This window comes from Microchirus variegatus, assembly GCF_963457635.1.
Source record: "Microchirus variegatus genome assembly, chromosome: 15".
Lineage (NCBI taxonomy): Eukaryota > Metazoa > Chordata > Actinopteri > Pleuronectiformes > Soleidae > Microchirus > Microchirus variegatus.
Window position 1 is genome coordinate 7,123,348 of NC_139816.1, and position 16,612 is coordinate 7,139,959.

Below are 16,612 nucleotides of genomic sequence, written 5' to 3' on the forward strand. Positions count from 1 at the left end.
GCATTCACTGCCTCTTAATGTCATGGACATCTCCTCTATGCAGCTACGTCCACTCACATTTCTGAGCTCCTTCATTCACCTTTATCACCGGATGTCTTCCTTTTGACTTCATCTCTTTATGTTTCCTCTACATTCTAGTGCCTTGGTCGGAGTCGTCAACACAAGAACGAAAAACAGTGACCGTGAGTGATGTGTGCTTGATCCTCACGGGGACATTGTCCTCCAGAGAACAGCAGCATATAATAGTGATGCTTCTGGAAATGGTCAGTGACTCAGAGAGTCATTTCCTCTTGATGATCACCCTGCACTGAACTGAACTTGGTCTTCTGAAGTGTATCATGCATATTTATGGGGAAATTCAGCAAATGTCTGCATTAAGCGTAATGACTGGTATGGTTATTAGAAGTTACTTCTATTTTATGATATCATTAATGTCAGAAAGGACGCTGGTATATGCATCCTCATTCTATCACCACTCAGGTTTATTTTTTTTATTAAATCTATGTGAAAAGTGTTTTTTGTCCATTTTCTTTGTGTGTGTGGGAATGTCACAGCTACTGTGTCCTCTGTGGGAGTTTGCAGTTCATCTCCGGCAGCGTCGGTCAGGAGCAGAAATCCGGCAGGACCTCGGCCACTTTCCGCCCCAGCCTCTCTCGCCGCTCCTCCCTCTTTCTCTCCTCGCGCAGCGCCGGCGGAAGCTGCCTCCAGGACAGGAAACATCGCCGCGACACCCGTCTGAATGGCACGCAGATGGAGGGGACAGATGGAAGCAGAGCAAGTGAGCAATGAGAAACTGAATGATAGGGACCTCTGAGTTGACAACACCTAATGAGATTTCACATGATGCTGCTAGGAGCCCATTCGCAGCGGCAGCTGGGCAGACATCCCACTCACCTGCAGGCCAAAGTCGTTTAGCCGACTTCAGAGCGCTAGATAAAGTTCACAAACACATGTTGAAGCAAATCATTAACTCATGATGGCATATACCATCATATTGCACTAAAAAGGTGAACTTTTATTCCTGCTTATCAGCGTTCGTCATTGTGTGGACATTAGCATGCTTGTTTGCTTTAAGCACAAATTTCCCTCTGCCCTTAAGTACAGTCCACAAAAAAGTTGGCAGCGTAGCAACATGTACTCCTCTTCTTGTTACAACCGTATTCCAAAATTAATTGAGTCTGAGATGAGCCAGGTGGAGAGTTATCGCTGCAAACACACTTCCTGTTACCTGGAGTCACAAACCATTTGCTCCAGAGGAAGCTCTCTGCTCTGCCAAACAATTTAAACCATATTAAAGTTTTCACGGTGGCAAAACTGACTCCATAAATTCTAATGCAATGTGACATTTACAGCCGACAGCGGATATGAAACACCTCACTGAAGACTTTAGATTTTATGTTGGAATTTTCAATCTAGAAAATCACCACTTCACTTATATTTCATACTGGTTAAATGTCCAATAATTGCTCATGCGGTGCATGTTCTAGTGGCTACTCTTTGTCATAATCTATGGAGCAAAAGTAGGCAAATAAAACTTGTTATAATACTAAAAAAAAAAAGGCTTCAGAAGTCATGAAACTAATGTTAATGTCGTCAGTCCCTTGAGGTGCTGTTGCGTCTCTGTGTGCCGTGATCTGATTGGTCTGATATTACAATCCAGCTTGTAATTAAAGTTTTTACAAGCTGTTCAATTTAACGACACCCCGTTACTTAACAGAGTGCACGACAGCCTCCATACAGCGAGCATATGGCATAGTCAGTGGACAGCAGACCTGTTATTGTGCTCCTGAGCCAGCTCCTGGAGGTCCCACTGCACCAGCCTCTCCTGGGTCACATGGTCCAGCAGAGCCAGCAGAAACCTCCGCAGTGTGCGTGTTCGATGGAATCGCTCGGCTCGCTCCTCCCGAACCATCCGCCAGTCCTTGAGCTGAAAGAGAAACGGCGCTTACTTGAGAGACGAGGACACTTTAATGTGACAGTGAAAGACAAAACGATTAATCTGACTAAGTAGGAAACCGTGACAATGAGCGCAGGTAGAGGAGGAGATGCAGGAGTGTCAGTGAAAGTAGATGAGGAGTACTTGGCGTGTGTGCAAAAGTGTGTGTATACGCACTCTCTTCCAGCAGCTTAAGCTCCTCCGAAGCAGAAAGTGCCGGTGCAGTTGGTCAGCAGAAGCTTCTTTCTCAGACAGCGACTCTTTTGCTGATTGCTGCCAGCCTAGTGTACACCGCCTCAGGAGGAAGAGATTGTGATGACTCTGGGCCAGCTGGCGGGGGTTGAAAAGCAAACCGGCGGCAATGATAAATGCATCCAAACAATCACATGAGCCAGGAGGAAATAATGGAGTGTTATGAAAAGATGGAAGTGCCCAGAGGGTTTAAATTCCACTGTGAAGCATGTATGCATTTATTTACCGTGATGTGACAAAGGAGGGCGTTTTGAAAGATGAAAATGACAAATTCCGTTAAAGAAATAGAGCTACAATGATTGTGTATTGTCGTTCTGTGTTTGAGTGTGTGTGTGGCCGGGGCTTTTTAAGTGTGAATTGCAAGACTAAGGAAGGTTTTTGTGTGTTTTTGTATCGTTGGCTTGTGTGGTGTTTCAGTCCGCCGCCAAGTATTGTGTATTTTTACCAAAACAGTGTGCTCACTGCACACAATAATCAGACTATTAAATGTGGAAGAGTGGGTTGCCTGTGGATACGCAGCGTGTGGTTTGTCGTACTTCGTAATAATAATCTTCATAACACCTCTGAAATTCAGAGTGAGCTGTACGACAAGATATTGGTGAAATGGAAGGATGGTCAGAGAAAGCAATAAATACAAAGAATAAATCGTTAGATTGACAGCAAAGGCAAAATGTGCATGAAAGGAGAAAAAATGTCAAAGCTTTAAATTATTTAATGTCTTAAGACTGCAGTTATTCCCTACACGGCACATGATTCAATGTTGTATGAGCTCTTTGTAATGTTCAAGCAAGTCCACAATCAGGCAGGTTTTAGTATTCACATTAAATTTATGCCAACTTGGACTCGTGTGTGTGCTACTTTTACTCTGTTCATGTGAGATAATGCAGTGCTTAAAGCTGAATTTTCTCTTTCAGTAAGACAATTAAATGCTCTTCAAGGTACGGTCAGAGTGCCTGATCACACCTGTGAACTTTTTGTGGCAGGAACTGTCACGGCGTCTGCCAAATAGTGAACCTTGAGGCTTTTTGGACACGGTCTAGCGTGTGGTTGTTGATATGTGATTCTGACGTTGTGTGGCCTCGTGGCCGACGATCTACCTGCATGTTGGTTTGCTGGAGCTGAATGAGGTGTTTCCATGGGGTCAGACCTCGCCATAGCAACAAGGCTCTGTGGCTGTGTTGACGGGCGACTTTCAGCTGTTCCTGCTGCCTTTTCAGCTGCCTCTGTTTTTCCTCTTCCTTCTACTCACACAACAACAACAACAAAAGTATGTGTCACCAGAGCACCGTCCTACCAAGTCTACTTACTTTATCTGAACATGAGTCAGTGCACGATGACGTCTTGTCCTCGCTGCCACTTCGGAGCTCTTTCACAATATTGTATATTTAAAACCTGAACCACGTCTCACCTCTCTTTCTCGCCTCTTCTCCTCCTTCCTTGTTTCTGCCGCTCTGCGTTTCTCCTCCTTCTCCTCCCTCTCTCTCTGCTCCTCTGCGGCTTTCATCTCAGCCTGTGGAAACAGTCTTTTGGTCAAAATGTGCATCTACTATAATCAAACAATACAAATAGAAAACTTCACAATTACCAGATTATCTTCTTCCTTCTTTCTCTTGACTTCCTCGATTTCCTTTCTCCGCTCTGTGCGTTGACGTGCACGCGCCTCCATAGCTTCACGGCGAGGAAGAAATGTGAATTGAGTCTCAGGAGTGCGTTTATGTATGTTTCACACTTAATATTCCCGACATGTAGAGTACTACTGCTGTTTACTTCCATGCTATCTACTATCAGGCTTTATGTCAGTGCGTGGCTCTCAAGGTTTCCTGGTTTCCCACAGGTTTCAGTTTCCATGTAAATGTTCCTGTTGTGTTTCTACTGAATGCAGAAGTCGTCGAGGAACTTAAGCGGACTGACCTGTGATGCTCGGATGAGGGCACGTCTGGTGTTTGACAGTTTTCTTCGGAGGTGTCCACACAGCGTCGGGCTCTTCGGTCTCTTTCAGAGCCGTGCTGCTGCAGCAGTAGCATTCACAGCCGTAAGCAGGGAAACAAAGCACAGTCACAACCTTACATGCACACATTTTGCTGACCTGTGTCTGAGAGAATGTTATTCAGACTGACAGAGCGGACTATACGTGCAGAACTTTCTGCCTTTCAACTCTCGGTCTTTGAGGTTGTAAATGCAGGTTGAAAACATATTTCATCTTTTGTCACTAAGCCTTGAATGAACATTGACCCGACAACCTCCTGCTCGTCTTATCTTTTTCTTCCTCTGCACCGACTCTGATGTTATTTGTATTTAATAAGGACAACAGGCGCTGGATAAGGGGTTACAATATTCAGCCCATGCACACACACACACCTGCCAACTCGTTCAGCTATTAGACTCCACTGTGGACCGCGGGAGCGAGCTAACCTAATTCATCATCTTGAGAGAGTTTTAGAGCTAATAGCACATTTGGGGCATGTGGAGTTGGGAAGACTTGTCCAACTTATAATGCTCTGTCAGGGAGGGTTTGCAGAGAGCAGAAAATGGGCTTGAATAGGAGACGACTCTGGCTTCACAGAGCACTGTAGAGCATGGACATACTGCGCCGTGCTGATTAAACTCCATATACACCGACAATGCCACAGTGATTTCATTGTGTGACGATGCTGCTCTGCTCTTTTACTGCAGCACTTTATATTGTGTGTGTGTGTGTGTTCAATCATATATTGCATTATTGTGTATGTATGTGTATGAACTATAGACGCAGTGCTGGAAAATCTATCTTGGAATAAGCAAAAAAAGGTCCTTGAATCTGCTCTATGTAAGCGGTGTATAAAGACTAAAACCATATTGAAGCTACTACTGGAAGATGCCAGCTGTCAATTACACTGAACATTATCTTCTATCTTCCTCTAAATAGGGGCATCATTTCCAAAGTTGTGTGCTACTGAAGTAGAAGAAATTAGACCATTAACTCCTTAAGAAAACCAGAGGAATACTTGAGGACTGTCCAGTTTTATGTGGAGTCTCTGGTTAAAAGGGAGCACTGGCGTTGTGCAGTGAATCCTGTTTTTGTGTTGTTGTTGTCGTTGTTAGACATTTGCTCGATCGATACCAGGAGTGAGGGAAAAAAAAGTGTTGTGCGTCATTAGGCTCTCTGAGCAGTGAGAGACAAAGCACTACTAGGAAATTATTTTCTACTAACATTGGTTCATTTATGCCAGTACGTGTGCTTAAGTATTAGTGGAAAATGCTTATAATTTAATTGGATTAGCGTTGTTCAATAGTGTCTCTCATTTTTAAAGAGAAATTTAAATATAGGCACTAGAACACTTCACTTTATTCTACAGCACATGACTCAATATCCTCATACCTAATTAAATGACTTATTTTATTCATTGATGATAAGTCTATGTGCAGGTGAGGAGAGTGGGATAAGGTGAGGCTGCTTTGTTGACTTCTGTGTTGCTTTTATCAGGTGGTTAAAGGTGCCATATGTAAGAATGTGGCCAAAAACGGTTACTACGTTCAAATTCAAAATACCGAGGTATTTTAGGTTTCGTTTTCTGACGTAACTGGCAACCCGTGGTTGCTCGGCAGCTGAGACTCTACTGACTGCAGTGATTGGTAGACGGCGGTAGGTGGCGCCACATGCAGAAACATGATTTCAAAACATAAACATGATTTGCAGTCTGCAAAAGATTTTTTTCAATGCAAATATTTTGTCTGTACTGTTGTTGTTGGTGAGTTCAGTTTGTTATATGAACATTATTCCTGAGTCTCTGTCACATATTAGGAGGATTTTATGGCCAGTTGCTTTAGATCTATTACATAATGCACCTTTAATGTAACCTGTGAAGCTTCCTATAGAACAAAACCTCACACAGAGAGAGAGCATCTCCATGCTTTTTAAACATTACCTCTTTGCTCTCGCGCCTCCTTGCACCGACGGCTGTGAGAGCCGCTCGGCTTTCTTTATCTCCATCTCCAAACCCATCTTCCTCTTCTCCACGTTCAGCTGGGCAATTTGCTCTTGCTGCTCCTTCAGCAGCTTCCTCTGCTGCGTGATGATCTGCTGCTGGGCGGCGTGTCTGTTCTCAAAGCTGCTGCTGGGCGCCACATCGCTTTTGTCGCAGGCGAAGGCGCTGCCGTCGCCTCTCTGCCGGGCGTCGTGGAGCTCGGAGGCAGTGGGCGCCGCGTGCCTCCGGGTCACCTGCCACGCTTGAGTGGGCTTGGAGGTCACGGCAACCACTGGCGTTTTATCCTGCAGAGCTGCAGAGGCGTCGGGAGTCAAAGTGCCCGACCTTTGGTGAACTTCCTACAGTAAATAAAACAGAAATAGGTGAATTATAGATAGGGGGGGGGGGGGGGGTCAAACAATGCCTTTAGGTTCAGGTCAAGAGCATTTGTGGAGCTTGTGCGAACTGCTGTTGATGTTTTTTTCAGTAATTGCAACCCAAAATTTGAGGAAGAACGAGAAACAATGCAGTATTCATCAATTTATCTATAAATGCAAGTAAGGACCGTCCTCAGGCTTCAAACTTGGCTCTGACTTATTCAGGCCACCACTGTGTGCAGGGACAACTTTGGCAGTGTTTGGATTCAAGAGATATTGGGTAAAATCATCACCATACATCCTGAAACATAAGGAGAATATGTGCTCCTCCTTCTTCACCATCAACTCCTATGATTCCATCTTCACCTCCTGCCCTGCCCCCTCCATCCTTTTGGACGTCACCTTTCCTTTTTCCATCTTCCTCGCTGTCCTTTATATGAACATTACGACTACTTTTGTCCCCATTTCACCCTCAAAGTTGTGTGGATTCATTAACAGGGAAAGTTCTTCCTCCCTTGTTGATACATGGAGAGTGTCTTTTTAATCCAGTTTGGTCCCCACACTTGTTTATCGCCTTCATCGCCTGCCAAGAACGGACCTGATGTTTAAGTCATGATTCCCGCTGCAGAATATTTGACTCCCTTTTAAAGAAAAAGAATGATATGATTATATAACGATTGGTTGAGTGCACCTCTCACCTCCTGCGTGGTCTGTGGTTGATTCAGTGCCTCAGGTGAGGACGTTATCGGTTGATAAGCGTTGGTTCCCGCGGCCTTGAGGTTGCCCATCGACGCAGCATTGATCAGAGCGGCCATCTTGCGACGGGTTTCCCGCTGCTGGGCCAAAAGCTCCCGCTGCTCCCTCTCCACCCAACACCAGCGCTGCCACTCGCTCAGGCATTGACGAAGCAACCGCCTTCGGTCGCTCTCCACGGCCAGCTGACGCTGTCTGCAGGGAGGAACGCTCGTGATTGTACTTTCAAACAGCAGTTAGTGTTTGATCAAGGTCACAGACGCTCCAAACTTTTCAGACAGGAAACCACTTTTTATGGATAATACCGTAACCAGACATTTCCAAGAGATTTACTATCACCAGCCGCTTTATTAGGTACGCATGGACAGTTGCTTGATACCTTAAAGGCCATATCAAGGTTTCCGCCGACATCCATCTACTTCATGTTTTTATCAGATAATGAAACCTCACTGAAAGTTGTATTTTGGAAAGTTTGGAAATTTCGAACGTGCCTGTCTCTTGCTGCAGATTTGGGTCGATTCAACTAGAGCTGAAACAATTAATCGATGACTAAATTAATTGCAAAATATTTTGATAATCGATTAATCTTTTTTCATGATTAAAACAAGATTTCTGATTGTTTTAGGTTTTAGGCATTCTTGGTTTGTGGACAAAATTTCCAGGATTGACAAACACTAAGCAACGTTTTTTAACATTTTATGGATGAAACAATTCATTGAGAAAATAATCGACAGATTATGGAAATAATTGTTAGTTGCAGCCCGAGACTGAACCCTTTTAAAATTTGGAAGAATTCAGACAAAAGTAGTATTTTTGTTGAATCAACCTCTAAAACACCTGTTTCTAACTGTCCTAAATGGTGAAAAACAGAGAAAGCGACGTGTTTTGAAGTTGTCCTATTTCAAAAGCGGTCGATAATACAGATTACAGTTTTGGTTTGTGAACGTCAGCGAAGTCTTTCAGGAGCTCCGACATTGAAATTTGTGAGAAGCGGGTGTAAATTGACAGACGCGGTCGTGACGAGACTTGCTGAAGCTCAAACCGGGCATCACAATAGGGGGTGGGTATAAAGGTGATTTAAGTGACAATGGAAGGCGAAGGTGGTTGTTTGGTGCCAGATGGGGCTTGGACTCTCCTGGGATTTTAACGCACATCCATCCACCAACACTGGGATTGACTGAACACCCAGTGAGCAGCAGCAGCTTCTCTGGGTGAAAATGCTGTGTTGGTGTCAGAGGTCAGAGAAGAATGACTGGTTTGAAATGATAGAAGTCCATTGAAGTCCATTGAATTCGTAGCAACTTGGACTTTTCTTGAAGACATTTTACCTTTCATCTAAGAGGTTTATTCAGGTCTGAAAAATGTTGGCGACAACCCAGGAATCTGACCAGCAATCTGAATGGTCCGGCGTGTCCTAATGACAGTTGACGCTACTCTTGGACGAGAGGTCAAATGTCTCGGAAAAACAAAATCTGCAAGTCCGTACGTATTGTGACCCATGTGAATGAGCATGGACACAGACAGTGTTTCAAACAGCCGTCCGTCACAAAAGAGCTGAACACACAAATGTGTCAAACCCTCGAGCTGAGATCCAGACACTTTATCCGGTACACATTATGCAGAAGTGGCCAGTGAATGTAAATCGGAAGTAAAATGATGGAAACGGACGGGTGACAAGTTTAATTGTGTGTTAGTGTGCTAAACTTACACTGTTACCGTTCTACTCTATTTGCAGTGGGTAAAAAAAGGCTGTTGTTGTTATTCTTGCCTGTGTTCAGTCCGTAGCTCCTCTTCTGTCCTCACCACTGCCCTTTGCTTCTGTTCTGCCCACACCACGGTTCGCCAGCCTCGCCATGCTCTCAACTGCCTCTTCCAGTCTGAGAGGGCCATGGCCTTCCCCGTACGCAACCTCCGGTCCAACACGGTCGAATACCACGCCGAGAAATGCCTCTGCAGGAGCTAAACAATGCACACGCAAAACATAATTGTGTACATCGGTACTTAACTGTAAATACGCCCACACGCATGTATTACCGGCACTGACCTTAAGGTTGTTCATGTGAACAATGGTTTGTATTTTCTGTTCTCTGTGAAGCTGCTCTGTGACCCTCTGCTGCTGTTGTTGTTGTTGTTGTGTGGAAAGTGTTGGTGGAGCTGACAGGAGGAGGTCACTCGCTGCCGTCTGTCCTTCCTTTCTCTCAACTTCTCTGTGGAATAAACAAACAGGGTTCAAAGACGGATGACAGAGAGTCCCAAAGATAACAGAGGAATTAGTTGGAAGTCGATATAAAACTGTGTTGAACAACTCAATAAATCACAAAATCTCAGTTAGTGTTAAAACAAAAGAAAAGTTTAGTTTGTCCACTGTGTTATTGTAAAATCATAACCCAGCGCCTACTGCTTTAATTTAATTTAATTTAATTTAATTAATTTTTATTTTAAAACACCTATTTAATTTTCAATTATGTACACACATGCAGTACAGTAACAAGCAATATTATGGTGATGATTTGGTAATAGGGAGGTCATATTATGGTGACACCATCAAGTATCTCTGCAGGAGGCATGTGAAGTCTCTATGTTTCATACACGTTACCATTTAAACTTCACTTTAAAGGTGCCATATGTAAGAATGTGGCCAAAAACGTTTACTACATTCAAATTCAAAACACCGAGGTCTTTTAGGTTTCGATTTCTGACGTAACTGGCAACCCGTGGTTGCGCGGCAGCTGAGACTCTACTGACTGCAATGATTTGTAGACGGCGGTAGGTGGCGCCACATGTCAAAACATGATTTGAATGGAAATATCTTGGCTGTACTGTTGTTGTTGGTGACTTCAGTTTGTTATATGAACATTATTCCTGAGTCTCTGTGACATATTAGGAGGATTTTATGGCCAGTTGCTTTAGATTTATTACATAATGCACCTTTAAATATTGTGTTTGAAGACTCTGTGTCTCTGCTCTGATCTACAGGAAATCGTCAGGAGTCACTGCTTCATCACGGACGTGCATGTCAACAAGTTACCACGAAACCCATTCCGTCCACTACAGACAGGTGGGGCCAATCAGGAAAACACTGGGAAGGCGAAATTGAGCTTAATTTTAGATGCAGGGGATTGTTGTGACCACTTAAGCACAGACCGAGCGGTTGCCATGGAGACTCTACCTTTGTCTCACCAGCTGTTTTAGTCCTCCTTTCTCGTCCATCTGCCGTCGCAGTCGCACCATCTCCTGCCGCACCATTTCCTCCTGTCTACTTAACTCCTGCTTCCTCCTGGTCTCCGCTGCTCGCTCCCTCTTGTTTGCCTCCTCTCTGGCAGCCCGCTGAGCCTCCCTCTCTCTCTGCTGCCTCTGCCTCTCAGCGTCACGCCGGGCCCTGTTCTCTCGCACCTTCAGAGGCAATCAGTGGCAATCAGTGGGCAATTAGTGGAAAAGTGAAAGCAAGACGAGTGTCCGTCTTCCTTCTAACCAGCAGCAGTCACATCTGGATCGCAGCTTGGAAGGTTTTTGGTGATATAACATAGAAAACAGTATTATGAGACTGTGACATGAAACACAGAACACATTAGCATGAATGCTAGGGTCCGAAACTGCTCCGGAACCTATTGTTTTCCTTCAGATTATTATTATTCTGTGGCTTTGCGGTCATTTTTGATAGTTTTGCACAGAGGTCAGGTCTAGCAAAAATGCGATATTGCCATAGTGCTTTGACCAGGGCTCTATAGCACCCACTAAGGTGAAATGTGGATGGAGCAAGCCAAGATGAAGTTGCACCGAATTTCACGAAACTTGGTGGGAACTTGTAAAAGCCAAAGACGAACAAAAAAGTCCACTTCCTGTTGGCCTCGACGCAACAGGAAGTCGGCCATTTTGAATTTGGCATCCATCTTCCAGCCATTTGCATGCTTCGTAAATGAACTCGTCTGAGGGCATCTATCGTACTGACGTAAAAAAAACGCGACAATTTGTACTGGACACATCAAAGGCAAAAATGTAAAAAATAAATTTGCGGATTCAAAAGAGCGTGGCCACGGCCACCATCGAGAATTTTGCAGAATTTCGACCATTTGCCACGAAACAGGAAGTGCCCCTATAATTTCGCCATACATTGACCGATTGCCACAAAACTTCATACGTGACACAAGAGACTGACCCAGAGTACGTCTACGGACACAAACTTGACCCAACAGGAAGTCGGCCATTTTGAATTTAGCCGTCATTTGGCCACAAAACCGCAAGAACCCTCTTACTTGTTATTATTATTCTGTGGCCCGAATCAAAATACATACAGCTTGAAGATTTGAGACTGACCTGTAGGTGGCGTGCTTCCATGGTGATGAGAGGGTCTCTGAACTTCTTCCTCGTTTGACCAACATCTAGTGCCAGCTCCTCCATCATCCCAGAGTCCAGCAGCTCTTGCTCCAGCATGTCTTGTAGGACGTGATTAACAGAGCTGCTCTCGTTGTCCTCAGCCAGACTGTTATAGAGGTCTTAAAAAAAAAGAAAAGCATTAGGTCACATTTCAAAAATGTTGATTTCATACCCTTTTTTCCACTGATTTCTTCCTCTACAAACAGACACTGGTTTCAGTTCATTCAGTGGTGGAAAAAAATCTAATAATTTCTGCCTGTAACAGACTGGCAGTTTACACAGCCAGACTTATTTTTCACAGCGCTACAAACACATTCAGCCATGCGAGGTTACCTAAAAGACAGGACAGCGTGACAAACAAAACAAAAACACTGGTTTCCTGGTACGTTTCAAAGTCTCTGCCATTTTGCAGTCAACTCTGAAGACACCGACTGAAACAAATGATAGTAATACAATTCACAATGTGGATAATTGCAAAATATTGGCTAGTTTTAAGTCCATATTCTAATGAAAATCAATGCCTGGAAAGAAGGAAAACAATTGGAAAGACCTTTAAAAAGGTTGCAGGACTTATGTATATATATAAGTTATATGTTAATATGGAAAAATTTGCAAAATGGACAAATAAATGACCCTATACTGTATATGACTACATGATGTTTATAATAGACTTGAATAGATTATTCAAATCTGAGAGTGCATGCATCGATTGAACATTGAATATTTAAACGATCTGGCTTGGAAAAAGGTTGACGCTTGACCTTGAGGTCGGACTCACTGTGTGATAATATTATTGTCACACAGTGAGTGGACTGGAGGCTCAGAGAACACAATAATATTTGTGTTCTCTGAGCCTCCAGTCGAAGAAATTAATCTTTAGTTTGACTTCTTCTTTTTAAGAAGTCCTAGTCCAGCCATTTATAGTCTCTATCAGTAGCCACTATGTCACTATCACCACAAGACCACAAATTCAATTTATTCTTGATTGATTCCTATAATATAGATACTGCAGAATCAGACACTATGACATAATATACATTGTTTTTTTTTGTTTTATACCATTGAAGTTGTCATAGGTCATGGCAGCGGGCTGAGAACGAGCCAGCGCAGCAGCTTCTTCAGTCTCAGCCGAGCACATCGGGTCATCTTCCTCATCCATCTCCAGCTCCAGCCGCAACTTACTGCTCAACCAATCACTAAGAAGAGCCTGAGCTGCAAGACATAACACCCACATGTGTCAATGTGAGGCCAACGCTCTCCACTACACATGAATCACGTCTCTTATACGTTACTGGCTGACTCACCTTCACTGTATGCTTCGTCATGATCTCTTAACTGGTCACAGGTCTGCAGAGGCACAGCTCGGCCGCCGCCACCGCCGCTTCCTGAAGGAGGTTTCTTCTTCTTCTTCTTGTGGGAGAAGACTTCAGATACAGCAAACTCCGAGGCCGTCTCCACACGCTGAGGGTCAACCAAAAACACATCAATGCTGGGTGACAAATGCAGATAAAAGACGTGGCTGAAAGGTTTGGCACCTTTTACACACGGTTTGCACAGAATATTGTGTTTTCAATCATTCAACACAGGAGACACAGGTTTTCTAAGAACACAAGGGAGGAAATATAAAGCAGGGATGGCACGATACCACTTTTCTATATCACAAATACTGATATTAGTCCAATACAGTGCTTTTAGACTTTTAAAACTAAGAATTTGTGCCATTTGGAGCTATTACAAAGAGATGAAGCATGGAATATATAGGATTTTTTTGGGTTGTATCGTGCATTGTGCATGTTTATCTCGCCCATATCCGATCCAGTGATTTAGATCAGTGTCCGTTCATCCCAAGTATAAATAGATAATTAGATAGATAAATAGATAATTACTAACATAAGGGGATATTAGGGACTGGCGCATTTACAGCAATGTTATTAATGTGCATTGTCCCTGTTGTCAAATAAACATATTATTATTAACATTAAGTGTAACTTCAGCCAACCTACATGGTTGTGACTGCAAGAATAGTAGCTAAAGACTCGATACCATCCAGTCTCATGTGAATTTTCTACAATTTTCTTGCCATTTTCCAAATATCGAGTATGTATTGCAGTTTTCTTAGCCCGTATACCTGAAAGCTGTGTCTGTTTCTCTTAAATATGAAACGGTAAAAGAAGGGGATGCCAAATCCAGCCACATCTGTACACAGCTGCACCAGCGCACACCATTCTTCTCACCTTCCTCCATTGATCGATATCACCGCTCTTCGCGTGCACCTGTTATGGAGAGAGAAAAAGAAGTGTCAAGCGTGTCGATGCTGTTAGAAACCATAGGGTCAGTGGGAATGTATAACGGTTCGCACGCTTGAACGTGTCCTGACAGTTCACAGAAGACCTTGTGCTGCAGGTGCAGCGTGCAAATTGAGGGCTGAGCCGATTCTCTCAAGTCTGCAAATTATTTTTTCAACCCGGAAAGGCTTAGCCATCAGATTACTGCAAAATCATTTCCCAGGCGTGTGAATGACAGCCCTTCAGCAACTCTGCTATCTCTGTCAGAGGCTGCAGGCGTGTGAGGAGCAATGAAAGAGCCACCAGTCCATTCCTGCTATTAACGGTCACAAATCCCAGAGGGTCGCATTATACAGAGGATTTAAATAATGCTGAAAAGCAAAAAAAATTGGAAGACAATGAAGAACTGTGCATTAAAAAATCTGCACTTTCTATCACATTAGGCTGAAACTGTCGAGCTTTTATTGTCCTTCCAGGGGAATTTTTGTACATCCATCCATTTATCCTCCACATGAGGGTCACAGGGGGCGCTGTGCCAATCCCAGCTGACGCAGGGCGAAAGGCATTTGGCAGTACAGAAACAATTAAAAAAAAACCAAAAAAAAAAACAAACGACTCATAACAATCGTAATCAAACGCCAGTCACTGTCAATAAAGTGCAATCATAGCACACACTGCAGCATTAAATGCACATGGAACAAAGGAGGTTTTTCAGCAGGTCGTTCCTGGCTGAGGCTCGTTTCTCTGCTCCGGGGAAGATAAATGAATTGGACGACGACAACAACAGGACTGGATCGACCCGAGTCTTCTTCTAAACTTGACTGTCACAGGACTTGTGTGCGTCTCAGAGCCGCTGCGTGCCAATTACTTTGCTTTGGCTTCCTTCTACAATTTTGGACACATTACTTTTGTTTTGTTAGAGAGACGGAGCCATAAAAAGAGATTCCTCGAGAGGGTTTCGAGAAAACGACTCGGTACCAAAATCTGTTGAATAAATCCATGAAACTCTTTTCAGCATTAAAGGATTTTATTTTATTTTCCAAACTCTCTGCAGGGACATTTTTTTAACCGATTGTTGCTGTATTGAGGTCATGGGACAAGTTTTTATTGATCACTGTCCCCGAGTGCTTGTTAAACTCAACCACCTCCATAGCCCTGCCCTTGTTGTTTTTGTTGAAGAAGGAGCTGTGGAGTTTTCCTACAATCAATGGCAATGTCCTTAGTTCTCCCAACATTTATCTGTTCTCTGGAAAAGGCTGTCACACCCTATATATATACATATGTATATGTATGTGTGTATGTATATATATATATATAGGTGTATATATGTGTATATGTATATATGTATGTATATATATATATATGCATATGTATATGTATGTATACATATACATATATATATGTATGTATGTATATGTATGCATGTATATTTATGTATACATATGTGTATATATGTATGTGTGTATATATGTATGTATATATGCATATATATGTATGTATGTATATGTATGCATGTATATTTATGTATACATATGTGTGTATATATATATATGCATATGTATATGTATGTATACACATATATATGTATGTATGTATATATATGTGCATATATGTGTGTATAAATATGTATGTGTGTATATATGTATGTCTATATGTATATATGTGTGTATATATACATGTAAATACGTATATGTATATTTGCATATGTATTTATACATATATATACACACACATACAGTGTGTGTGTGTGTGTGTTAATTTGCTAAGCTGTCGCTAAAACAAAAACTAAACAAAACAATACTGCGTGTCATCTTTAGGACATTTGGCTTTTGCAGCTGAGGAAATGCAATATTTGAATTCTCTTAAGGAATCCTGCTCTATTTGTGTATATAGTACATATATACTGTATATAGTACATATATACTGTATATTATACAGTATATACAGAGAGAGGGCGGAAGACAGGAAGAGGCTGGACAGACTGATTAAAAAAAGACAGCTCTGTCTGTCCTTGGATGCTCTCCTTGACCCAGTGGAGGTGGTATTGGGAGAGAGAGGAGAAAAGACTGCCAAGCTATTATCTCATGTCTGATGGACAATGTCTCCCGCCCTCTGCAGGACACCATCACAGCACTGGGCACAGCGTTGTCGCAGGTCGTTCCTCCCCGCAGCTGTTGGACTGTACAGCGAGCACTGTGTCTCAAAAACGAATAAAAACTAGCAAACGTCAAATATCAAGCCCATACTGTAGATATTCTGGTAACTGAGTATACTATGTTGTACTTTCACATATGTGGAAATGCATGTTTATTATTTCCCCAATGTGGGACTAATAAAGGACCGTCTTAGCTTATGTTATCTTAGTTTAGTTTAGTTTAGTTTGGTTTAATTATATGCATGGAAAGTTGGATTTCCTCATATAAACATAAAATACCATCGAGGAAAAAACTACAGGGATATTATATATCCAACCCATTAAACTAGTGTATGTTTTAGATGACAGAAAGTGTTAAGATAACAATAACAAGGGTAAACATTAACATCAGTGTAGATGTTTCCTTATTTCATAGACTTTACTCACCTTGTGTGATGACGTTTTACTCTTGCTGAAGCTCCTCCACTTAAACAGGTCAGGATTATCACCTGAGGACGTCATCATCGGCTCTGTTATAGACTTTTACCTGCACTGTG

General features: G+C 42.7%; 1 protein-coding gene across 1 annotated transcript; it reads right to left on the reverse strand.

Moving 5' to 3' along the window:
• Positions 1–602: 602 nt before the first annotated feature.
• On the reverse strand, positions 603–16,577 carry ccdc191 (coiled-coil domain containing 191; the record flags this gene model as incomplete). Its single annotated transcript, XM_083901497.1, has 18 exons — positions 603–735; positions 1,773–1,927; positions 2,114–2,266; positions 3,286–3,429; positions 3,597–3,698; positions 3,774–3,856; positions 4,100–4,197; positions 6,094–6,491; positions 7,208–7,457; positions 9,031–9,221; positions 9,307–9,372; positions 9,466–9,469; positions 10,432–10,655; positions 11,577–11,755; positions 12,696–12,848; positions 12,941–13,097; positions 13,871–13,909; positions 16,503–16,577. The coding sequence occupies 18 exons, from the start codon at positions 16,575–16,577 to the stop codon at positions 603–605; spliced, it is 2,604 nt and encodes an 867-aa protein (XP_083757623.1).
• Between the last annotated feature and the right edge of the window lie 35 nt (positions 16,578–16,612).